General features: G+C 35.2%; 2 protein-coding genes across 5 annotated transcripts in view; both read right to left on the reverse strand.

Annotated features, from left to right (window-relative positions):
- Positions 1-1863: 1863 nt before the first annotated feature.
- LOC133519489 (uncharacterized) lies at positions 1864-5010 on the reverse strand. Its single transcript, XM_061853494.1, has 2 exons — positions 4987-5010; positions 1864-2918 (listed from the first exon to the last, which is right to left on the reverse strand). The coding sequence occupies exons 1-2, from the start codon at positions 5008-5010 to the stop codon at positions 1926-1928; spliced, it is 1017 nt and encodes a 338-aa protein (XP_061709478.1). The 3' UTR covers positions 1864-1925.
- Positions 4566-27256, reverse strand: part of LOC133519875 (protein qui-1) — a 136858-nt gene continuing 114167 nt past the window's right edge. For 3 of the 4 annotated variants that reach the window (XM_061854043.1, XM_061854046.1, XM_061854045.1), the window contains 14 exons: positions 25928-26206; positions 22146-22317; positions 21600-21718; positions 16321-16581; positions 15745-15915; positions 14774-14968; positions 14278-14476; positions 13243-13380; positions 12287-12373; positions 11735-11879; positions 10999-11071; positions 10647-10751; positions 9854-9929; positions 4566-9355 (listed from right to left, as the gene is read on the reverse strand). In XM_061854043.1, coding sequence (XP_061710027.1) covers positions 9330-9355; positions 9854-9929; positions 10647-10751; positions 10999-11071; positions 11735-11879; positions 12287-12373; positions 13243-13380; positions 14278-14476; positions 14774-14968; positions 15745-15915; positions 16321-16581; positions 21600-21718; positions 22146-22317; positions 25928-26206 — 2046 coding nt within the window. In that variant the 3' untranslated portion in view covers positions 4566-9329. The remainder of the gene's footprint in view (positions 9356-9853; positions 9930-10646; positions 10752-10998; positions 11072-11734; positions 11880-12286; positions 12374-13242; positions 13381-14277; positions 14477-14773; positions 14969-15744; positions 15916-16320; positions 16582-21599; positions 21719-22145; positions 22318-25927; positions 26207-27256) is intronic. The other variant, XM_061854044.1, reaches the window with a different exon arrangement.

Here is a 27256-nt window from a genome sequence, read left to right on the forward strand (position 1 = left end):
TGGCTCGAAATAAAACTTTGATTTACGATTACTCCTGAAATATTCATTTAAATTGTATGATGTAAGGGACCATTGTAATCTGTATGAAATGCTTAATATACTTAACGTATTTATTTTGATAATTGTTAATAATGTATCCATGTAAATAGCTTTGCAAATGCCACATATAACGTGATCTTTTTCTAGAAGTTAAGAATGGATATAGTAAGTTATCCTTAAAAGATAGACATTTCACATCGCGGACTTTTTTGTAGACCTATGAATGAGAAACAACCCCACCATACATTGTGTTGTTATAGCTCAAATGGATTAGGCAGCGTTTTCGATTAAAGCTCCTAGCCAGCGTGATTTTTTCCAACAACATCGTTATATTTCAAACAATTTACACAAAACCTTAACAAGTTATATACTTAAGCCTTCCTCAAGAATCACTCTATTGATAGATGAAAGTCGTATGAAAATCCGTTCAGTAGTTTTTAGTTTTGGAGTAGTTTTATAAGATGTAGTGAATTGACGTTTTCCCCTATAATTGCGGACACTAGGTTGCGTGACAGTCGTGCACGCTCCCAATAGTTCTAAATAGAAAAATGTGAGTGAACGATGCAGAAGAGGGCTATTTGAAAGTTGGCCGGGGTGTCGCCATTTCCTCCGACTAAAGAGTACATATTTCCGTGAATTAAAAATTCTAACGGTGCCCTCTTTATACATTCTTGAAGTACATAGCTAAGTACATGTTTAGACACAAGAGTGAACATATGACGCATTCGAATGGAAACTGATCGAGACATTAAATCCGTCTTTGTCAGGCTTGGGAAATCGTCCTATCCTTTGGGGGTAGTAAGAATTAAAATCTTTAACAGCCTAAGCCGTGAGATTAAGATTATGAGATATTTACTGAAAAGTTTAAAGCATATCTGAAAATGTTAGTCTAAAAATTTGATAGAGATTTCAATTTTGTTAGATACCTTGAATCGTAGATTACGAGTAGGTACAACTCTTCGTTGCGTTTCGCGAGCACCAGGCAGCGTGAGCAGCTAATAGTTATTTTAAGTGAACCAAACTTAACTAGCTATGTAGCAAAATTCTGGTTTTTAGTTCCTATAATAAAATTTAAAAAAATAACTGGTCTTCTTGTTTACCAATTGATCAGTTATAAAAAAATCAGGTGTTAGAAATATGTTACGTACAGAGATTCAAACACTTTTTTTCGTCTCCTGAAAAGTAGCTCAAAAATACTCAAAATAAAGCGATTTTTAAATTCGCACCGACGTAATGCTGCATTTATTGGTGTGCATGAGGTGTCTAATGACACGACTAAAGTTCGTATCAAAACAAGGTGAAAAAACTATCTAATTGCTAAATAATTAGCCTCCTGATGTTTCCTATTTAAGTAACAAAAAGTTAAGTTTACGCGAAAACTAAGTTATCAAATAATGTCGAAAACTTTAAACATTACGCCAGTTGTTGTTACAATTGTTATCTTATCTCGAATTTGTCTTGGTCTGACTTTACTTTTCTGAAACAATATAATTTTATATCGTTCCTTAGTTTTTGTACAAATAGACTAACTGGCAGTGAAAGTTCTACGACATTCAATTGATAAACAGGAATCCACGGTTATTCGGGTTTCTGGCCAACCTGTATTGCTATTTAAACTTATAATTTCAACTCAACCAGCTGGGCTAAGATGGTCGGCTTTTTATCATATCTCACCATGCCTGTCACGTTCTAACAAGTATGTAAGTGCGAAAGTGACGGGCATAGTGACAGATGATAAAAATGGAACCATGCTGCCACAGCAGGGTACATATTTTAGTGTTATCATTTAATTGTAGAGCCGATAAAAGATTAAAACAAACATAATAAGCTCAGTATAATATTTTATTAAATAAGTATGCATAATTCTATGCATACCTACATCTTTTTCATAACTTTGTTGATATTCTGTTATTAACACGAGTACTTATTTGACTTATAACTCTTTCGTTCTTTGGCGCAAACCTCCAATATTGCCTCGTTTTGGCATTTCCTAATACCCAAAACGTCGCAGAAAACGCAAACTGATAAAGAGAGGCAATATTAGATATCACATATATGCCTTGCACAACGGGCGGGGCCCTCACCTGCCTTTGATGAAGCATAATATGAATGATCCTGTATATGTCCATGAACAATAATTGAATAGAAAACACATATATCAACCAAACCATTACAATAGTTATTCTTCGATTATTTTTAACCCTTACATTTGTTTTTAAGACGGTTCGTAAACTTATGTACAAAAGGCCAGCGTTGGCAAATAAAATAGGCCACTTCATGAAAATATAATACACTAAATGCACTTCCACGTACGAATTCTTGAAAAAAAATACTGCAAAGTTGAATATAAACGCCGATAAAATGGGGACTCCCCAGCCTAGTAAAACAGTCTTCCAAATACTGCCCTTGTGAGTATGAAATACTTTAACCATACTTTCATATATCTGCTTACTAAAAATCGTCATCCAGATGATGAATGACATTTCTGTGTACATTAATATATACGACATTGACATCTGACGACGCAAATAAAAATGTTCGTCGTCTATCGCCATGAGCCCAAAAACGTTGCGCACATTGTTGAAATATCTCAAAAGGACGTAGATAAATCGAGCTATAATAAACTGAATCAGAACTTGGTTCTTGTATGACTGTCTCCATTCTGGAAAGAGCAAGGCAGTCAGTAACAAAAGCGCCAGAGCAGTGGCAGATAATGCAATCCCCGAACTACTGGCCACTAGTGTTATAACGGTGACTACGGTTGTTTCATTCTCAGGAGCATATATGACTTGTCCTTGGTCTAAATCCCATACACTCAAGTTCCCGAAAAATATGTCTGCATTGTTCTGCTCACTCGGTATCGCCACTTTGATATTTTCCTAGTCACTGTCGTAGGAGAAATGTTCTTCTTCTAAATGTATTTCTGCCAGTCGTCCTTAGTGTTTATGTTTATTATTCTTCACTTATCACGTGTAGTCTATATATATATAGTTATATTTGTCCATTATAACAATTGAACAATGGTTGTTGGTGTTTCTGACCAGTAACAATACATTTTATGAACTGATGTGTTTTTGAAGTTTATCGCCATAAGTTGATATGAAAAGCAATTGGTTGATAGCTGTATAATTTATCATGTAGTGATAAGATTAGCTATTTCATTATGAGGGGTATACTTGAGTTAAAGGTTAATAATATTTTCGAGTACCTATTTATAGTAGCCATAATTATCTTAATTATAGACTAGACTTAATTACTACTATAGCGATTTATAAAAATCTAAGATAAATTAATAAAGTAATAAGTAATACAAATGAATAAGTATTAATTTTCAGAAATTATAAGAGCCCGGTTTTCGAGATGATACAGATATCGTTTTTGAAAATGATGGAATTAAAAAAGGTAAAAAGTTATTGGACCTTTTAAGATATTTGATGTAATTTTACTATTTTTTCATTTAAGATTAATGTTAAAGATCCTCTCAAATCCTCAGATATCAGTTACCAAGAGGATCAGCCAAAATTTTAGAAATTGAAGATGAGGTAGTGTTGTCGAACTTGGACGACGGGTTCATACCAAGAGGCTTCTCGGTCCCTTAGGTGTAGATTATAAGTATGATCGAACCAATAATTGACCTCTTATAAAAGTTACAACTAAAAATTAAGACATTTAAGATGACGGTGGTTCACTAAACTTTTATTCTCAGATTTAAATCAAGGAGCCATTAAAATCCGTTGATATCGATTTTCAATATATTCAAACCAAAAATGAAGAAATTTAAGATGGCGGCCGTTTCTTACAATTATGGCCGAGATTCATAATGAGAAATCTCAAATCCTCAGATATCAATTTTAAACATGTTCAGACCAAATTTGTAATATCACCGATACCTTTTTGGGTATGCAAAAAAGTTGGCCAATATAGCAAGACCGCCACTTCAAACCTATATGGGTCTTCTAACTACAAAAATTTAATGAGATTATGACAAAGCTTAAAAAATATTACCTCAACTTCACTTCTACCTATTTTCATAAAGATGAGAACAACTACCTATACTTCTTATAAAGTTATCGCGGAATAAACTGTCAAAAATAATAAATAAAAACTTCGAAATACACAGACGTGCTCTAAGCTGACATTTGCCTCCAGTTGAATGTATGTATGTACGAGTTCTTATCATCTTAGCGTTTTTCCGGTTGCATCCTAAAGGAGCCCAGCGTTTGCTTTTGGCCACTAATTCTAAGAAATGGCGCAGGTACCAGTTTTTGCGAAAACGATTGCTATCTGATGTACAACCCTTAAACTAGGCCTTATTGGGATTAGTCCGGTTTCCTCAGGATATTTTTCCTGCACCGACAAGTGATTAGTAAATATCAAATGACATGTACATGTGTTAAGTATAAGCAACTCTTTGGCACGAGCTCTGGGCTTGAACTCACCACCTTCGGCTTTTAGTTTGCATGCCTTCCTACTAGGCATCGAACGCTTTTGTATATTGGTTTAGGTATTGTTTAATGAAAATGCAATTTAGAAACACAGAGAATATATTTTCAGATATAACACCACGACAGGTCAAAAATAAAATTCATATAAGAGGAATAAGAAACAATAAATATATAAAATTTTACATACAAATAGTCAACAAGGTGACAGTGTCCAACGATCTTTATATTTATTACATTATTGCGTAGGGCACATGAGAGATTATTCTTGCACATAAAAATTTCTTCCTAAAATGTAACCGCTGCCACGTTGCCGTCGATTTTCTTATTAGTAAGTATGTGTTCTTTGAATAGGTTCAGTTGACTTCAAACAATAAAAAATAATTTAATACATTTAAATGCTACGTAGGTACATGTATAAATATGGTAAGTACAGTCAGCATTCATAGTAGAGGACGAAACAACGCATCAAACGGATCTCTCACAATCTAAATGTTCTGCATACAGGTCGTATCACGAAAGCTGTCATCTTAGAGCATTTGACCAACCGGTCTGCAGATTTTTGCGGGGGAGGAGCACGTCAAATGTATGGTCATTCACGAATAGCCGTGTCAGATAAACGTCAGTCCATATAATAATTATGACGTGAGCATGACCATTGGCCGAGGTTTTTGGCAGAGGGATAAGCGTTTCAGAGCCCATCAACCATTAAATATCTATCGTTAAATTTAAACAATCACAATTATTTTCCAGTGGCGCTAGTGAGCACGTTGATGAGCTCTTAAAGGCGATTCCAGTTAGTTAAACGGTCTAAGGCTATCACGAATGGAATGAACGAAACTTACATTGTATGAGTGACACATGTATGTATCGGTATACAGTCAGAGCCGCCATTTTATTGGTTACTCGTAGATATTTTCAGTCACTCATTCATCCCATTCGGGCCAGCTCTTGTGAATTGACCTGTAAGCAAGATAATGTCTCTTTTTATGGTTCCGTAGTAGTCCTCGGCTTTGCTCCGTGATCGTTAGTGTTTGAAAGCTGCATTTGGCATGGATACATAATACATATTCGTAAGTTATCAACAACTACTACTACTACTACTACTTAATGGCGCAGCGACCCAAAATGAGTCTTGGCCTCCGACACGAGTACACGCCAGTTGTCTCGATCCTGCGCCATCTCCCGCCAGTTATCGGCCTGGAGATCGCGCAAGTCCGCTATCAACAACTACTTACTAAAATATACTTTTTTAGGGTACCTCCCATACGAATTGTTCTTGTTTTTTTTTGATTATGCCAATGGTGCGGGGTATGGTTGGATAGGTCTTTTAAAGGGAATAAGGGGCTGCAACAACCATTTATTGATAAAATTTATATTTTCAGAAATAATCGCTCCGAAAGAAAAAAATATATGCCCCCCGCCCTCTAACTTTATTGTAAATGTATAATATGAATAAAATAGGAAAACAAATGCTTCAATACCTTTAATGACAACTATAGCAAATATGATCGGTCCAGCCGTTTTTGAGTTATTGCAAATTCTCTTCTTACTAAAAAGACGTACAAAGCGCTGCGAAGGTAGGTTACTACGCCTACTCCCTTATGTTTGTAGTGTACACGATACTTACTAATAGTCCTCGTTTAGCCTAGTCTGGCAGAATGGTAACTATGGAATCCTACACTGAGCATGGCCCGAAATACTCTTAGCCGATTTTATTTTGTTAAACTACTAGATACTAGTAGTAGACATATTTGACACGAAGTCTGATCCGCTGCTTTTAATGCTGACTGGGTTTTTTAGAAGGTTTTAAATCTTTTGTGAATAAAATCAAAATATCGTGCATTAGCAGCAATTTGTATTCATTTGAACATTTAAGAAGAATTCAGTTCTTAAAGTAGAAAGTCTAAGTTTTGTTTCTACAAATAAGTGCAACTACTTATAAGATATTATTGCATTTTCTAATTAACCGTAGAAATACTATTACCACTACACATTTATGTAAATGCAACTAAGTCTATTTTTAATTTATCCTAATGTACTCGTAAAGGTTCACTGCAAAAGATTTGTCACAAGTTACGTTCACTAGGTACTATGTATGCTTTGTTGTCCAGAATATTACGGAAGAAATATGTTTATAAGCATATATTTTGACAGTATGTATCTATAATTATTTCATTAGAATACCCTCATGACAAACCTTATTATATTTCCAGACAGGTTTAAAAAAAGCATATATAAAGCACTAAAAGCTGACACTCAACATTCGTTTGACGTGTTTATTACAATTTTCAGACCATTTGCTAGATATATTTAAATTTCAGCCATCCTAGCTCAGAGTTTTGTCGCAGGCAAATTAAATGATCTGAAAGTTATGAGCGTCCGTTGTAAAATCACTCCTTTACATTATCTTTATGAGCTCTGGTCTTAGTCTGGTCTATTTTTAAACAAAAGCCTGGAATAAGTTACTGTAATTTCAATATTGAGACCCTTTAAAAGCCATTGTGAATGAAAAAAATATGTTAGGCCCTTTCTGAGCCCTGCGTTCATCGTAATTTTCCCTCAGATTAGGGATTAAATTGTTAGCAATATATTTTTTAAATAAGCATGTGCATTCTGATGATAATACAAGATTTAAGGTGCGACCAGACCGCAGCTTAAAAAACGGTCACGATACGGAATCGCAGTGACGCGTCGTATGCGTACCGTTTTTGACGCATGCTCCCCACACCGCTGCTTAAAAAACGGTGACGGTACGGAATCGCAGTGACGTGCTTCACGCGAATCTTTTTTGTTCGCAAATTTTTGCGTCTTTTACGTCACCGGTGTGGTGTCTGCCGTAAGATCTCCGTGTAATATTTTTTGCGATTTTTACGCAGATAAATTTACGGTGCGTCAGCGTATTTTAAGCAGCGGTGTGGGGAGCATGCGTCTAAAACGGTACGCATACGACGCGTCACTGCGATTCCGTATCGTGACCGTTTTTTAAGCTGCGGTCTGGTCGCACCTTTAAAAAGCTTGGAAACTTTTACGTAAGCGCCTTGCGTCACTGAGCAGTAATGACGCAAATTCACCTTGTATTTCTAGCAATAACATCTCACATTGTTTTTAGGTCTACTCACCAGTATTGCTATTTAGTGTACTATAAGCCAGGGCTATAGCCGTGAAAATCGAACTCACTCTAATTACGCCTTCATTGGAGTAAAAGAGATCCCCCTTTTTGCGAATTTCGGTTTTCGCGGTAGGCCCTCAGGTGCTAGTTCTATAAAATACTGTATAAAGTGTAGTAATACAGGCAGTTATAGCTGCAGGCGGGGTGTAAAAAGTTCTGTAAGACGATTAAACTAGCTTTAGCGCTCCAGAAGAGTGGATATTTTCTTACTTTTAATTTCATACACTTTAAATATATCTATTGTATGTTGAATATAATGTGTACTTATGTAGAAGTCTTTATAAGGGATCACAGCTTGGAAAACACTAGTTCTACATTGATCGAGGACATTATAGCATAGATGTTTGTGATATACGAATGAATTTAACCAGCTTCAGATATTTCGTTTTTTAAATGAAATTGACAGGTAGTTAAATAAAATTTAATCAGTCATTCACAGATTAATTTAATGGCATTGCTATAATTTCCTTCGATCAAGATTTTTTTAATTGAAGGGTACACTCTTTATTCTAAAAAGCTAATTTTTAATTACAGCAATATCTTAACATATGGCTCTGAGTAGGTATGTGTAGGTAGTTGTAAAAAAAACAGTAATACCAACAATAATATAGTATAGATGCATAGGTACTCGTAATTAGTAAATATTCGATTTTCATTTAACAAAATTAATTGCTTTGATATACTTTTATACGTGAAAAGTTATATTATGGTATTATAAAATGTTCTAAATGTTTGATAAATTATTTCTACACCACTATATTGATATACTTTTTACGTTATACATTTAACAACAGAAAATATCACAACAAATGAATTCTACCCTTAAAAGACACGAAGCGCAACACTGCGCTCGGTTTTAATATATAATATTATATTAATTTTACGTTACACTTATCTTAATGGACCAGTTTCTCATTAAGATTGGGAATTTATAAGTATCATTACTTTACCATTAATACAAATTTCGTCAAGAATCTAAGACATAATGAAAATTGAGACTTTCGCTTGAGATAACGCGTTGCGTGTTATTCTGCTAAAAAACTTAAGTAGAAGGTATGTTTTTGCCACGATTATCACGTGAGGAAAAACAAAGCATTTTGTATAATCTCTTGAAAAGCTAGAAATTGGCATCAGCAAATGAGAGTATTTAATGTTTTATACTACCTTGTTTTACTCTTTTCTAACTCTCTTTGGTAAAAGTGTTTATATGAAACAAGCATAGCAGTAAAGTTACCTACGTATGTTTATAATTCGATGTACAATAGAAACTGGTCCAGAAATAATAGAAGCTACACCTAGAAGATCACATTGCAAGAGGCAGGAGTTCTACATACTAAATAGGTACTTATTTATTTTTATTAAAATTATCATTTCAAGAACGATTCTAAATAGTTAGTTACGTGTAATAAATAAACATACGATAAAATCACTACTTCATAATGTACCTAAAAACAAACATTGCTTAAAATATGTTAAAACGCATACTATTTTTTCTATAGGAGACCAGCTCTTTTAAAATAGGTAAAAAATTAAACATCTTTTTTAACAAATTGCTAAAGTAACAGAAACGGTAGGTAACGTAACGTAATTTTTGTGCTAAAGATGACTAGAAGGTAGGTTTAAGCCTGTGCACCTCTTCTTTATTCCACCATGTGCTCTGTGGGAATATGCTCTGGTTAGTTTGTGGCTTTCCGGAAACTAACTACATAAACAAATAAAATTAAAAAAACGAATTAGGAAATGTATAGTTTGTGTCACAATAATAACATAAAAACAATTCTAGTTAAATGCTACTTATTTCAGATTATGACTGGCTTTAATATCATTATGTTAAAACATTTAACATAACTTGACATCGACTACTATCAATGTCTACAATATCGAAACGTAGCGCTAAAAATGTGTGTACATGACGTTTTTTGCCTAAACTATTAGGGTATACGTATTGATAATTGTGGACCTTGACTACTCATGTTTTAAGCATAGAATGGCGCGGCGTCGTATATATTGCATCAAATTAGGACAGTTATTGAAAATCAAAGTATCGCCACTGACAAAACTTTTAAGAAAATGAAAAAATAAAAACATCTTACATTTAATTACAATGTATTTTTGTCTTATGTCTGTTTAACAGTAGTGGTAAATATTTTTGAATACAGGAGATTCGCGAAATAAAAATTGTCTGATTTCTAAGACTAACCTTGTTCTTCAACAGGCGTGTGTTCTTCGTCGGAAGAGTCTAACCTCTCTATCAGGGAGCTCTGTTTTGATAACGACTGCAACAATCATTGAATCATTGCATTAAGTATTAATATTAAATTACGAGTAATACAACCAACAACAGTACCTATATCGTTTTGCAAATTACTCAATGACGTACAGGTTCTATTTTTTTTATGTAAACTAGCAAGACAGCTATTAGCTAATTTTATTTTATTTTATCAGCTAAGAAAAGTCAGAATACTGCAAGGAACTTGTAATCCTCAAAGGATGTTACGATTCTGTTGGCAGAGTAGAAAATTAACTCTGGCGTGTCTAATGAAAAATTAACTAACTTAAAATGTTGGCGAGAAAATACGAGTGAGTCCAGGAATAGGTAAATGTTCATAGTTCTTATCAAACTGCAAACTGAAAAGGACATAACTGTAATTCCAAGTTGGTGCTATTGTACTCTGTAGTTTTTCCTCAAATTACATACATACATTGCTCTGCTGGCGTTTGCTGGTTTAATCTAGTTTTGACAAAGTGCCATTTGCCTCGAGGGATTGTCTTGTGGTATAGTTTATAAAATAAGAGTACGACCGAGTCACAATATAACTGCTGGCTTCGGAAAATTTCTGTAACATGCTTATGCAAGGCAGACTTTTCGGCATTGCGCCACGTGAAACAACTTCGCTTTGTTATTTTATCCGTGGGAAAAACTTACACTGAATTGTCAACCACTCTTTGCTGTAGGTACTGAGTCTAGTTTCCATAACAATAATATTAGGTACCTTGTTAGAGCGCCGCCGCGGCGGCGACACCTTGTTCCAAAGTGCCTCGAGTTGGTCGAAGTGCTGCGACTGGGCGATCGCCGCCTCCTCGGGCCCCAGGCTTACCTTCAATTACAAATTATGATCGAATATCCGGTTTATCCGTCAAAATTTTTTAAGTGAATACATTAACTAGGTAATAAATAAGACTTTTTTTAAATAATTCTATCAGCATATTATTGAATTAAACAAATATTTACATATATTTAATAAATATTGCAAGAAAAGTCTAAAAACTGACGAATAGTAATAACTATTTAAGTTTCGCGAAACGTCCGTTTCAAGTAAGACAAATATTTTATTAAATATTTACCTGTGAGCCCAAGTCTTTGTTTTTCGCTTCTTGTATTTTTGAGATTTCCTCCATGGAAGCGGATACGGAAAACCTAGAAATGAGTAAGTCAGTTTAAATTTATTTCAGATAATTTCAAGCAAATAGCTATAAAGGAAGTCTCTTAATATTAACAGCATCCAATAAAGTATTAAATAAAATGCTTAAATATTAAACTAAGTACCTAAATATTCATTACATGTATGAAAGATTCAATATTGAATAAAATGTTAATAATAAAGTTCTATAATTAAACAGCGCGTTTTATATTTGATTGCTTAAACATAAAATAATTTTAAATCTTCTCTTTCTTTCATCAACATTTCACTTATCTATTGTTGTTAGTAAAACTAATTAAATTTCTGACTAAATAATCAAACATTTCTTCAAAAACAAAACTTATCTTTGTGAATATTCATCATTAAGTTTACTGTGTATTTAATTTCAATGTTACAATCTCTGATACGATGTTAATTAGTGTTTTGACGTGATAGTAAATTAGTTTAGATAATATTGATATAAAAGTAAAACAGATTATAATAATATTTTGTGCAAATTCGACACACAATTAAAAAATATATTTAATCGAAAAATCTAAGACAGTCCAAGGTTGACGATATATACAATTTAAATTGCGGCCATAAAATCTTAAATATTATTAAATATTAAATTTCTGCCGGAGAAAAATATTTTTGGTTAAAAATTAAAGTTATCTTGCCTTCGTTTGAGTCGTTCGTCTACTTGTGCCATCATAGCTGCCGACGTCAGATGCCCGTACTTTTTCTGCCACGTGTAGGTGTCTAAAGATACCTCTTTCTTGAGCAGTCTTCTCATTGGCCGCTTTGGAGCCAAAGGTCTTAATTCTGTATAAACAAAGATGGCGTAAACAACCAAATCAGCAGAAGTATGCACTGAGCATTTAACAATAAGCTTCTGATTAGACCGAAAGCCTCAGTTGTTTATATTTAAAAACTTTTGACTTATTTTAAGTATGTTATTTAGTTATTATAATTTTGGGAGATCCCTTACATGTAAATTTCTACACTAATCATTTATTTGAATGACCAGAAATAGACAGAATGTAATAAAATATCTAATATATACACGTGAGAAAAATATAAAAATACCCGGTAGGCACGGTACGTAAATTGTTACATGCGGTCAAAATATATATTTAAAGTATAATTTGATGTGAGAATACATCATACCAAAAAAATCTATAGTATGATAAAATATTATTGCAGGAGATAAAAAGGTTTTTTTTTCATACCATCGGTATTCTTCGTTGGGGCTGCATACGTTGGGATCTTCACGTACGTTGCCGGTGTGTTATGTAGACAAATAATCGGGAGACACCCTGTTGAAGTCACATCCATGTTATTAATATCTCCATTTTAATAATAATATATCGGTAAATACCTAATTATTTTTCTAAAGTGATATTTTAATAAAAAACAGGTATTGCCCGAATAAATCAAATACAAAAAAAAAAAAATGCGAAATATCGCTGATAAAATATGACTGCTTAGTTCAGTCAGTGTTTAAGCACTGCGATGCAAGACTGTCAGTGATCCCAGTGTAGGTATAACGAAGAATTAACTTTGTTCTTGTTTAGAAATTGTACTCACTTAGACAAGAACACAAAACAAGTCTTAACTACTTAAGAGTTTAGCCGAAGAAATCATATATCTTCTCACGAGGCAGTTTAGAGTGCAATTATCTTCACTAAAACAGTTGAAATTTTCACAGATGATGTATTTTTGTTGTTGCTATAACAAGAATTACTAAAAAGTACGGAACCCTCGGTGGGCGAGTCCGACACGCACTTGTCCAGTATACTATATCAACGGTCCAATATGCGTTCTATATATCCGTACTATTTAGTATTTGTGGTTAGCAACAACAGAAATACATCATCTGTGAAAATGTCAACTGTCTAACTATCACGGTTTATGAGATACAGCCTGGTGACAGACGGACAGATAGAAAGAGATATGGACCGACAGCGGAGTCTTAGTAATAGGGTCCCGTTTTACCCTTTGGGTACGGAACCCTAAAATCATTCATAACGTCACCGTCAAAAGTAGTCCACGTTCAGGAGTTGACCGCGCTCAAACTACTTGTCGAAACTTTTCATGTATGATACACGGCTATGAAGGTTCGTGAGGTCTACTGCTCGCAGAGTGACTAGTAAAATAGTGTAAGGCAAAAATCAAGCATAAATACCTCTGTCTAGAAGGTGTATGACGATGCGAGAGCAGTCGCTTGTGATCTGCAATCCGAGGACAGGAACGTGCAGAGCGAGGGACGTCAGAGCGAGCCCGCGCTTTGTCTCCCAGATTATCAACGTTTTGTCTTCAGCGCCTTACAAATAAAACAAATCTATATATGGAGAACGATAACACAGAATTGAGAGTCTAAACGCCAGACTTATCTAGGCTAAATCAAGTTTTAGTTATCTATCTGTTTCCAATATGATACTGATCTGTCAGTGTCAAAAGTCCTAAAGTGATGTGTGCTGAGTTGGGTCCATTTCGTGACGCGCACTTAATGCTCTGTTCATCTGTTTTTGTTGCCTGCACAAGTTCGTACATGTTTGAGACTGTCACCAATAAATGTCTTTTATCTTTAAAAGTAACGTTTTTGGTTAAAGAAATGTCACTTTTGAGACTAACAGATCAGTATCATATCGGAAACAGATCGAATAACTAAAACTCGATTTGGCCTGATAGACACGAGCTCTAAAATCTCTATAGAAGATTATCGCTACCAGCGAATGTAAGCTGGCTGGCGTAAAATTAATATAATTTTAGAAATAAATTCTCGCAGAGACCAAGTTGAGGTTCAGGATTTAACTTTCATATAATAAATCCAAACATTTTGGAAAACTGAAACTGGAACGATTTAAATGTAGGTATGTTTGTAAAAATGTAGCAAGGTGCCTAGATTGTATGTATCACTGAGTTAGGTGGCAATATATTATTAGAAGTAGATCCCTACATGCTTTGGTAAAAATATCCTATAGTATTCTTTTTTGTTCATAATTCTAAAAATATATAAATTACAAAAATCAAAACAAACCTCAACCCTAACCACTCAGCCTATTATAGACAGGTTTACTATATTTTGTACGCCGACAGGCAAAGCATGAAGGACAACTTTGTACAGTATAACATCTATTATACATTACTCATGTTTGTCAAATAAATTATCTATCTATCTTATCTTAAGAGCTAAAATAAGGAGACAGACAACACTCACTAGATACAGCGATGGACCCATCTCCAGTGACTTTGACGCAAGTGACTTTGCCCAAATGTCCGGAGAGGAGGTGTAGGTCGGAGCCAGTGTTCATGTCCCACACGATGAGGTTGCAGTCCCACGAGCCAGACACGACTTGTGTCTTGTTCGTGATAGCAACAGCTACGCAGGTCACGATGTCCGAGTGACCCACTAGGACCTAAACAAGAAAAACCTTTTAGTTTAAGCAAGTATAAAGGGTTGAAAAAATGTCACGCTTTTTTGTGCTATTGTACTTGAAAAAAAAATTTAGGCATGGTGAAGTTTTATATCAAACTCAAAAACCAGGAAAGCTATACTGGAATAACCATCCGAATTTTTAAGCTCTTAGTACGCTAACCGTATGAACTGTAAGTTACCTAATTGAATAGGTCATGATTGTATAATCAGACAGATTGTATGACATAGTTGTAATCGCCAAACAGGACACTGGCAATTAAGCCCGAAGTAAACCAACCTGGGAGAGTTTCCCGCCGTCCAGCTTCCACACTTTAAGCGACATGTCCATGGAGCCAGTGACGACATGTTGCAGGTCCGCGGTGACCGCGAAACATGTGACGCGCTCGGCGTGGGAGACCGTGCGCCGTTCGTCGCTGCCCTCACCACCCGTCAGCGCCCAGATACGGACTGAATTATCACCATCCGACAGCACCTGGTTAGGAAAAGATGTTTGTGTATTCCTATTTAAAACAAATATAATTCTTCCTAGAAAAGAAAATTCAATATATCAAGGTTTATAAAAGAAACTAGAGAAATGCGAAGAAGTGTGGTAAAACACTCTAGATACCTTCACATTACCGCCGGAAACCTTAATGCCATAAGAATTAAAAAAAAACTGAAAATTACGTGTGGCAAGTAGGTCTCTCCGAGTTAATATCGCAATTTATATTGATTTATATATAATATCGAGATATTTTCTTGGCAATTGGCAAGTGAAACAGCTTTTACAATTACTTTCGTTATCTTGAGAAAGTTGAGAACCAATTAAAATATCTGTGTCCCTCGTGTTTGGCGTCAGTCACAAAAAAGACATGTCAAAAAGTTTTAAAAGCCAAGTTGGATTCATTGACAAAACTTCTGGGCAATGTTTCGCTTGCTTAAGTGGTATTACGTGTTTGCCAATGAAAGTTTTGATTTAGTTTTCCACGTATGGGTCGGCTAATCGGTGTTATTACTTTCTAATCCATCTAAATTAATGTGGGTTGTTTCGTACCAGTAATTATAGTGAAAGGACTTACGAGGGCTGCAGTTGAAAATTTTTGAAGGTCTGTAAGTAATCTATTTACTAAGAAAAATAAAATTTTGGGTATAGTAATAAATTGTTATATATAGGCCCAGCGAGCGGTCAAATGTCGAATGGCCATAACTTAATGACCCAAAACATTTGGTACGTTGTAACCAAACAATATCAATGTAATCAATACTTACAGCAAACTTCATATTAAGAGTGACTTCGAGGCTCGCCGAGGGTCCCGTGGTTGAATGTAGAACGATGCCGGAGTCAACTAGCCACACGTGCACGTTCCGCGCCCGGTCGCCCGACATCGCGCGCCGGTTGTCCGACATCATCAGTAACGACTGCAGAGCGGCTGAGTGACCCTATGAAATACATTTAAACTTTTACTTGTATTTTGTGTTGATTTCCGAGTCAACATGAAATTTACAATCCAATCTAGTGTTTTAGTACATACCTAATTAATACATTAAAATGTTGTACTTAAGTACCACTTGTATCGGTCTCGTATACATAAAATTTCGTTCCAAAATCTTGAACAATCTTATCTTGCTATGCCTCTAGATTGTGCTTTTATATTGGTGCAAGCGAGATAGAGAGAGCATTACATTATATTAAATTACGATCAAACGTTTACGATTGATGTGTAAAGGCTTGAAATGAGCTATTAGGAAGGATCAATTTTTCATCTACCACGTTGTTAACGATTCCGAACCCTGTCTAACTGAAGAAATTATTTTCTCGTAGGAAGAACAACAAAAAAATCTTACCTTATAGGTCAATGTAGGGGAGTTGTCCGCCAGCTGCCAAACAACGACAGTCCTGTCCTCAGAGCCACTCAGCACCAACAGGTTGTTGGGCGAGAACGTGACGCACGTCACGTGGCCCATGTGGCCGTTGAGCGTGGTTTGCAGCCGGTGGGTGGACAGCTGCCACACGCGCACAAGGCCCCGCGCGCACCCGCTCGCTGCTAGTTGTCCATCTCGGGACACTTCGAGGCAGCTGATCGGGATCAACTCACTTTGTTCTGCCTGGTAAGGTAAGGTAGTAGAATACATTTGTTTAGAGATACATACTTGGTATTTAATTCGTATGCTATAATCTAGGTATGTTATAAAGTAGGTATGTTATAATTTAGATAGAGCACAGAACGAGTATGGCTATTATGAAATATTCCCCAAATAACTAAAGTTAGACCGAGAAAAGTCTGCACCGATATTGATAGTACACGCAGTGCAAGTGTTATTTTAGACGTTAAACTTCTATGAAATTATGACGTACAATTACCACTTGCACTGCGTGTGCTATAAAAATCGTTGGAGACTTTGTTTAACTTTACCTATCTTTACGTGACTAGATGTTGTTAGTGGCGAAATATAAAGTTGCTTTGAAGTGAATCCTGACCCGTGTATGCCAAGCCTATTCTGTTTATATAATAAGTTGTGCTCTCTACAAATTCTAGGTCTAACTCTAGTAAATCTATGAGAACCAACATTTGTTCTATAGGTAAGTTTTACATAAGAAAGGCCGAAAATTAGCTAGTCGAGAACGCTGTCGCAGAACTGTCCAGTGTATTTGTGGCAAAAGCTGAGGGCAGTTTAGCGTTCCCGAGACAATTTTGTGTAGCAGCGTTTAGTCAGAAATCCAACGGCGGTCCTCGAGAGAAATCATTAAAAAAAACTTTAATCGTTTGCGGTATGAGTTTAGTGACCGCAGTTTCCCCTGATGAACAGTGAGGAAAAATAGAAACCTCTTCTGTATAAGTTCGATTCGTTCTAACATTTGTAAAACGGAATCCGAACTAGAGCTGAAAAAACCGTCTTTAATGCTGAGATATTTTTGAATTTCTTGCAATTTCTCCAGATAAAGCCAAGCAGTTGGTTAGCCTTTTTAGGGTTCCGTAGCCAAATGGCATAAAACGGAACCCTTATAGTTTCGCCATGTCCGTCTGTCTGTCTGTCTGTCTGTCTGTCCGAGGCTTTGCTCCGTGGTCGTTAGTGCTAGAAAGCTGAAATTTGGCATGGATATATAAATCAATAAAGCCGACAAAGTTGTACAATAAAATCTAAAAATTTAATTTTTTTTAGGGTACCTCCCCTACACGTAAAGTGGGGGTGAACGTTTTTTTTTGCTTCAACCCTACAGTGCGGGATATTGTTGGAAAGGTCTTTCAAAACTAATAGGGGTCTTCAACAAACATTTCTTGATAAAGTGAATATATTCGGAGATAATTGCTCCGAAAGAAAAAAAAAATGTGTCCCCCCCCCTCTAACTTTTGAACCATAGGTTCAAAAAATATGAAAAAAATCTTGGAAGTAGAGCTTAAGAAAGACATTAAATGAAAACTATAGCGGATATGATCAGTTTACCTGTTTTTGAGTTATTGCAAAAAGTTTCCCCTTCATAGTAGACTTACTTTAATTAGGTACTGATTATGCAAATTTGCCTATTTGTTTAACTCGGGTGAAAGGTACCGTTTCATCCCTTGGTTAACAATTTACTATACTTTAAGCTCCAGTTTAGCTTATTGTGACGGAAGAGTAACTACGGAACCCTACACTGAGCGTGGCCCGACATGCTCTTGGCCGGTTTTTATTATACTATCAAGGTGGGTATTAAATGATAACTCCTTATCTAGAGTCACTCTGAGGGCTCTAATAAGCGAAACTTCTTCTAAGGGTACATTGTGTATGGCATACGATGTTTTTACAGGCAACCGCTTTTTCGTAAAAGTTATGCGCATGCATTTCCCTATATTTAGCGGCAGTTTATTGTTACTGGACCAATTGTAGCTGCTGCGAGTCTGATGAGTTGTTGATTACTTGACAGGCATCACAATAGACTCAAACTTAAATTGGAAAATGCACATTATAAAAACGAAAACAAAATTGACAAGATTTAACTATGCACTCGGTATTTTAAAGGCTAATACTAGTTATGAAACGGCACTTACAGCATACTATGCGCACGCATATGCCTGGCTCCGTTACGGAGTAATTTTGTGGGGAGCTAGCACAGATGCCGACGACCTGTTTATATTGCAGAAGAAGTGCTTGCGCATTCTCTTAAACTTGCATCATGCTGAACCATGTGGACCCTATTTCAGAGAGAATAAATTTCTCACTCTTCCATCCATTTATATTTTAGAGGTTGGCATGTTCGTCAGGGAGCACATGCACTTTTTCCGCCAGATTAAAGATGCCCCAAATCGAAGAATAGCAACTCGTCATGAAAACAGACTATGCCTGCCAAAATCAAATTTAATAATGCACAGAAACAGTCCACATGTTAGGTTTATAATAATTTATAACAAAATCCCTGAAAGTATAAAAGCCGAAGAAAAAGAACATATATTTAAACGTAAATTAAAGAACTTGCTTACAGAAAGAGCGTATTACACTATTAATGACTTTTTAAATGATAATAATTTGACAAGCTAATTTAATTTTCAATTGTAATTTATTCTTCTTATTTTTATTTTTATTTTAATTTATTGGTTTGACTTATTTTGCTTTTGTATTAATTCTGGAATTATGGTTAAAATTTAAATATATACCTAACTTGACATGAAATGGGATCTAGATGTAAGTGCAAACCAATGGTTGTAAAAATATAAATAATAAGTGTGACATAATATACAAAATTAAGACTAGATATGGTATTATAAAAATATATGCATGCATAATAAGTACCAAATAAGTAGATTCACGAATAACGATTGAGATAATTGTAAATTAAAATATGTATGACATTGCAATGCCCTGCCAGGGCCCATATGACTCTGAATGTACTTAGTTATTAAGATCTGTACTAAACTATGGTTGCAATAAATAAATGACTAAATGACTAAATGACTTATCTTTAAGTCGTCTGCGAAAAATGAGAATGTCGGATGATGAATTTCTTTAGCAAGCTCATTTAGAAAAATTAAAAATAATGTAGGTCCTAGGTGCGACCCCTGTGGTACACCCGATAAAGCTTTGAAACTTTCAGATTCATGTCCACATATTACAACTTTCTGAGATCGGGATGTAAGATAAGATGAGAACCAATCCAGCAATTTACCATGTACTCCAAAATTATACAGCTTGTGTATAAACAAACCATGGTTTACTCGATCAAAAGCTTTGCTTATGTCAGTGTAAGCAGCGTTGATTTGTAAGCCTTTGTCTATGTTTTCAGCCAGAGTGGAAACGTGCACTGCTAAATTTGTAGCTGTGGACATATTTTTTCGGAAGCCATGTTGTTCAAACAATGACGGGCTTCATATGGGTAGTTAAGACATAATTAACTAAGGATTCGAACTTTGCCGAGAATAGATAATAAAGAGAAAGATAAAGAGAAAATCTTGAATATTTGATCTATCACCACGTTTAGGAATAGGTATTACATTGGCTTGTTTCCATATTGATGGAAAAACACCATTTAGAATAGAATAGATGTCAATTATGAAAACGGGATAATGATAGACCTTTTGCACAATTACCTATGAAAAACGCTAGTATTTTGTCTGGACCTGTACCCCTAGTGTAACTTTGATCGACATCATAACGTGACGAACGCGTTTGCGTTAAGTCTCATTTTGTATAGGATTTTGAGGTTCCAAAACGTCCCGCTTGGCGCGCTCTTTCGAAATCCACTACAAAATGAGACTAAACGCAAACGCGTACGTCACGTTTGGAAATCGAATTTATTTACACTAGGGGTACTGGTCCCTTTTTCTTGTCTATCTTGTTGAGCGACGATTCAATACAGTCACGAGTGACCGTTATAGAGCTTAAACTATTATTTGTATAATCATATGTAGCATCTATTTGGGTCTTGTTAAAAATTGGACTACCGGTGTTATCAACAGCGTCCACAGATGAAAAACATTTGGCAAATGCATCACCGTGATGATGATACGGTGATGATACCGTTTACCTTTCAAACTGCATCTTACTTGGTATCGTCCCTTCAGTTTTACGCTTTGATTTGATGAAGGAACAAATTACCTTCATGTTATTGGTAGATATAGAGAATTATATAGAACACATGTATTTCCGATGGCATAATTCTATTTGTTTATGACACCGTACCCTCGAATTTTTGACGTCTAATTCGTCAATAGGATTTTTAAATCCTTTCCATTTATTTCGTAACTTTACTTTCTCTTTAATTAATTAAATAAGATTGTTGGTGTACCAAACAGGATATCGGCAATTTTTTACTGACTTCGCTACGGGTACATGCTTATCAATGATACTTTGTAGTTTTTTGTAAAAAATAGTCGTCATTTCATTCACATCATTTAAAGGTATCATTTAAAGCGGAATTCCAATCTATGTTATTTACATCTGCTTTTATCATCTCGTAGTCCGCTTTAAAAAGTTTAGTTTTTAATGTTTATTTTTCTCAAAAAAGTAACGAAGGAAAACTTAAAGTTATCCGTAAATGAGGGTGGTAGGAATCTACTCTAGAAAGAGGAAAAGCCGATTCAACTTTCGTGAGCTCATTAGAACTTAATACTAAATCGAGGAATTTGTCGTCTGCATTTTTAACAAAGTTGTATTAGTGAAAATCGTTAAGAGACATGAAATTAGTCAAAATGCTACTCATACGCTTGCACATGTATGTAATTGTGCATATAGTATTAAAATTATCAATTTCAAAATTTACTTATTAGTGGCCGATGACAATAACGAAATTTAAATCCATGTTGTATAAAATTCAATTCAAAAGGTAGATCTGGTTACTTAGTCAGCGTAAAGGTGTGCTCAGTATGGCGGAAAATCTGCTGACAGTTAATTTGTTGCTTCAGACTTAATACGGTCTTAATAAAGGATTGAACGCAGCTGACGACGTAGCATATGTCTATGAGGATTTGGTCTGTTTATAATCTCATTTGAACTTTATCTCTACAGACGTAGTTTCAGATCTATAATATTGCTAAAGGAATTACTTAATATGAAAATAAGATTTTAGTAGTGAATAAATTAGTTTAAAAAATCTCAAGTAGATTTTTTTAGTGATACTTGTTTAAAGTGCCATATTTGCTCGTAAAACTTACTTGTAATAAGCTGATGTTAGTTTTTGATTTAGTCTGTCGTCGTTTTAGTTGTTTCGTCGGCCGGAAGTTAGTTAAATTATCTTCTGTATGAAATGAGTATATTGTCACTCTGTTTCCACCTGCAAATAAAACAAGTTGTCAGTTCCTTCGCGTATCTTCTATTTCTACATAAATTAATGTACTACTTTGAATCTATGTACTGAATTTCCAAAAAAAATCTCTACAAACATTTTACATGACAGCTACTCTTTAAAAAAATGAACTGTCATGTATAGGGACCATCATTCGACGCGCAACGACAATGCAGCATTATATTAATATCGTCTTTTCACTGATATGAAGACACGTGCATGCAAAGCGGAGAAGATGTAGAAGAATGTAGTTTAATCACTTTGGCTGCTATCCAAATAGAGATGTTCGCTGACGAGCCCGGTGAACGTGCGAGTAGTTTATTGAGATGGTCGATTCCTGCACGCTATTTGTGCTACTCGATCTCAATGTAAAGACAGCATTTCGGTTAGCCGGATTGTCGTCATAATGTCTCACCAGCAGCCAATAGGAAGTGGTCCCTGTCCGCCACCGCCAGCGCTGATAGATCGTGGGCCACGGCGATAGTACGCAGGAGTTGCGCCGTGTGTAAACTGTACACGTAGACACGCTGGTCTGAGCAGCCCACCGCCGCGCGCGACGAGTCATGCGCCACGCAGAAACACTTTAACTGTTTCGGGAAAGGAAACGAATAGGTTTATAGGACAGTAGGCTAAGCGCAGTATTTCGCGCGCAAGATAGACTACCTGTTTTTTATAATTGTATAATAATGTTATAAGGACCCGTCTAGTCTCTATCATATATTATGTTTAAGATAAACATCTGTAAAAATAATAATAATAACATTTATTATTTATTGCAAAACAAAAAATAAACTATCTACATAAAACTTCATACACCTACCCAATAGATGGATAGCTCTGTAAACGTGGGAAGTTAGCACGACGTTGCCAGTAATGCAATAAGGCAGAGCTCGAGAGCCACTTACAACACATCAGCAGTATTTTATTTCCACTAGTTGAGAATAACTAAGGGCTAAAGCAATTTAGAGACCCTCAATTACCTCACCCGGAGAAGTTGGAGTAAGATACGCGATACAGCCCTATAGCGGTTGATCGTTGGCCCTTTTAGCCAGTGGAGAGTTGAAGGGTTGGTTGAATTGATATACCCATTTGATTAAAGTGTGGCTCTGTAGTATAATTTTGAACTATTTATGAATACTTCAGATTAATCAGTAGTAAAACAAGATTAAAGAGGTACTGTGATTGAAAGAATTAAACTAAAAGCCGTGTTCGTTATTCATAATATTACATATGATACCAGGCATGATGTCACCGAAATACTAGTATATGTACTGTAATGAGGGAACGCCTATCTAGGAGGATGATTAACACTCGTCGTAGATTTTCTGACTTTATATTTTTTATATCATTCAGCTAGATCACAAATATCGACTACTTTTAATGACTGCTACCAACGGAATGCCCACCTGTCGATCTTTATTCCTCTAGCAGGGTGATAGATCTGAATTCAAATATATAATTGTTGCCAGACTGCAAAAGACTGTGAAGGCTTCAAACCGTCACAGTACCTAACATCGTTCTGAAAATGATACCATGTTGATATCGTTTTTAAATAATCTTAATAACAAATACTTCTGTAATAAATAAATAAACCGCTTAACATTGTTTGACATTCTACTTACCTAACTTATCTTGAAATTATAAAAAATAGATAGGTCTGCAACATAAGATATTATCTCTGCAGTAAACTTACAAAGAAATTCATATCGTTTGTTAATAAACGAACGAACGAACTGAATAAGCAACATTTTAGTTGAAAATTGTCGCGAAGTGTTATGCTATCTGGTTACCACGGGGAGTTAATTAATGTCCCTTTTGTACGGATGCATTAAATTCTAAAGTTAGTCGTGCAGTGTAGAGAATAACGAGCCGAGGCAAGTTTCGGGTTACTTGTTGGGCAGTGTTTCCAGATAAAGTTAGAGTTAGGACTATCCTTTTTATTTTTTCCTTTTCCTCTAAGTTAAATATCTCTCAGAACATGACTCTATCGTATTATATTGATCCTAGGTTTAATCAAAACTAGCACATTTAGAAAATTTCGTTGTAGGTACATATTTAAGGTGGTTCGATTTACTTTTGCGTTCTCAATGTATCATACTAGATACATATATATTCATTCAATCATTGTATACATATATAGAAAGTGCCTATTTAATTATTAATTTTGCCATTAGACTAATTAACTTAACACCAATAGCAGTGTTGGCCGAAACGTTAATGCAATTAAAAATTATTGGCCAGCAACCATTATAAATTGAACCATAAACTGTAACCGTCCCTCACGGGTACGGTTCAATTTATAATGGTTAATTGCAATTAACGTTCGGCCAACACTGACCAGTAGCAACATTATATTAATTGTCACTTGGGTATTATCCGTAATACGTCGACGATCCTAGTTACTGCATTCGACAAGCACATTCGAAACAATAACGCTCAACGATAATATTCTGTACTTTAATAATATAAGTTATTCTACGGTTTTATATTTCTTGCTATAATAATGATGAAATATTTAAAGAAATACGAAATGTATACTTCAATAAAGTATACATGTAATATGATAAATATTAAGCTAAAAAGAACTGAAGCCATTCTACACATAAATCATCGAAACTTCTTATTATTTTCAACCCAAATTTGAGTAATTAATTAGAATGGTATGAACAGAATTCATGATCCAAGCAGAAATTTCAAACAAAGCATTTTGGGTTCACAAAAGCAGGTTTGCAATTTAATCAAATAAGCCGTTGTGCGCGAGATAAAACAATTATTTTACCGTCCGTGCAGCGATTACACAGCGGAAAAGAAATTATAAATTGTGCCGAGGTTTTTCTACTTTTCCATCCTGAGAGGATTATCTCCAACCTCAAGGTAATTGCTAAGTATACCTATGCAGAATATTTGAGGTGAGAAGTGATGGATTCTATTAACTGGACATTTTCAATGTGATTTTTGGGATAAATGACAGACACGGATAAAAAAAGTCTTAAACCATGGAATATTATGTTTCAAGATCTTTTCGAATTCCGATATAAGGAAACTCGAAAATGTATTCGTCCAATAAATAAAGTCTTGGCAAAGAAGTACTTTCATGTGTCAAGTAACAAATTATCAAATAAAAGAGGTCAGTTTTGATTCAATATGTATACAGTGTGTCCCTAGCCATTGGACAAAGCAGAAATGTACATATGCATTAGGGTATTTAGAACCAGTGTACAAAGTATCATAACAACCGGTGTAGCGGCTTCGAAGAAAATAACAAATTACCATTTTTTACTTTGGAGCAGCCTGTATGTGTTAGTACTTAGCTCCTAAGGTAAAAAGGTCCTAAAATAATAGTGTGGAACCTACTTCGACCTTTTTGGTTATCTTTTTTTTTATGACACTAATAAGCTTCTGACTTTTGAAAAATGTCATCATTATGAAATATTTCGAACAAATTGTCAAAAACACTGCTTAAGATTAACACAGTGTGTTTCTTTTTGTTGTCGATTATTGCAAATAACTTTTGTCCGTAAAAAATATTTTTTTATCTTTTGTTCTAATTTAAAAAATATTAACGTCAGAGCATTCCTGAGAAGTAAGAAGGAAATTTCAGGATTTGTCCAATGGCTAAGGGCACCCTGTATTTTGACCCCAGTAATAAAATGATTATCAAAAGACTTTCAATCGTTAATTTCGAGAATTTAACACCCTTGAACCGTTAGTGAGATGATCTTAGTAAGTCCAATATGTCTTGGATCAAAGTATTTCAATTGAGACAGTTGGTAAATATTTTTATCTGTGTACGTATTAGTGGACCCGCTTAAAAGAAGTTGCATTGTTATAAAAGTTATACCTAACTCTTACACTTTCATAGTCTGAAACCTCACTGAAGTTTATCATTATTAAGATCTGAACATTCAAAATAACAAAACAAAACGAAAAATATATTATTCACGTTCTTCTTCGTTCTTTTACGTGTTTTTTCATTTCCTGTCTATTTTTAAATGTATGGTGCACAATAAAGAATATTTACTTACTTACTTACTTACTTACTTATTCAACGACGGTGATTGCATGTGATGATATATGCTGTTGCACGCAATTAGCTCATTGAAGCAGACGCTACGGCATTATTGCAAAGAGTGAGCAGCCTCTTTTGTTAGAAAAGCATAATTTTGTACCCCATATTCTACAAATCATTAAACTAACCTTAGTTTTATGCCTCTTCAACATATGCAGGTACGTCCCAGTGATGAGCGTCCGGACATGCAGTTCGTTTTCTCCCTGCAGGGTGACGAGGAACACGTTGTCGTCCGTGATCTCCATTGCATGCACAGGCATGCCAGCCGTGACGGTGCTCAGCAACGTGAAGTTGTCTACATTCCACGTGCAGACTGTCCCGTCCTGGGAGCATGTGACCACGATCTCGCCGTCTTGGAGGACCTTCACGCCCGTGACGGAGCCCCGGTGGTGGTCAAGTTTTGTCACCTAAATCATGAAAGTCATTTGGTTTGACTCTAAAAAATAAATCGTTCAAGAGCATTTCGGGCCATGCTCAGTGTAGGTTTCCGTAGTTACCATTCCGTTACTAAGAAGAGAAGAATTTTTGCAATTACTCAAAAATGGCGGCATAGTTTTTGCTTTACGATTTTTTTCACCCATGGTTCAAAAGTCAGTAAGAAGAAAGTAGTTAACGATCACGGAGCAAAGCCGCGGATGGTCGGATAGACGGACATGGCGAAACTATAAGCGTTCCTAGTAGACTACGGAACCCTAAAAAGGGTACTTTCAATAGATTATGAAAGAATAGATTTTGTAATAAAAGATACATTCAGAACATTTGGTGAAAATAGATATAATAAATAATTTAATTAGAAATAGAATAACAATAAGTCTGTAAAACTTATAACATACTTTTATTATTTATCTCTACAAGATCAGCTGTACAATGACGGCTATGCAGTTCTTAGAAAGTAAACAGAACTTTAATCAACTTATAAGTCCTCTGTTTGCAGTGTATAAATTAGTTTGAGAGCGCATAATGCAATAAATAACTAAACTCTTTGTTAAATGCGATTATCCTTTGAATGCGGGCTTTATTAGCATAATGAAAAATGTTCTTTGAAGTTAAACCTTGCAACAAAGAACAAATTAACAATTATTAGCACAAATAGAAAGTAAAACATAAAAGCTGGTCTCCCTTAATTTTAACCAGTACCCACATTTTCAGTGGATTTTGTGAGAGCGCAAAACGCAGTAAATTGAAATCAGTCCACAGAGACTCAGGTCAGCAAAAATGGGCTTTGCTTTGTTATAGCTGTATTATTCCGTTTTCCTTGAAATGGGTTTAGCTTTCAGTTTTCTCTGAAAACTATTTCGTATTTAACTTTTACAACGCTATATATACACGGTGTAACGTGAGGAAACCGAAAGATTTTAACAGTGTATTCCTGGTAACATTTAGAGACTAAAATATCATATAAACATTTATGGGTTTCGCTTAGTTTCAGACTTAAAAGCAATTTAAAAAAACATCTT

Source organism: Cydia pomonella, chromosome 7 (assembly GCF_033807575.1).
Source record: "Cydia pomonella isolate Wapato2018A chromosome 7, ilCydPomo1, whole genome shotgun sequence".
Taxonomy (NCBI): domain Eukaryota; kingdom Metazoa; phylum Arthropoda; class Insecta; order Lepidoptera; family Tortricidae; genus Cydia; species Cydia pomonella.

What these genes read in the sequence shown, in the direction of transcription:
- LOC133519489 (XM_061853494.1), bottom strand. Translation starts at nt 5,010, where the DNA reads ATGACAGCTTTCGTGATACGACCT. An exon ending in CAGCTTTCGTGATACGACCT is followed by an intron (nt 2,919 to 4,986) that starts GTATGCAGAACA and finishes GACAGTGACTAG; the next exon opens with GAAAATATCAAAGTGGCGAT.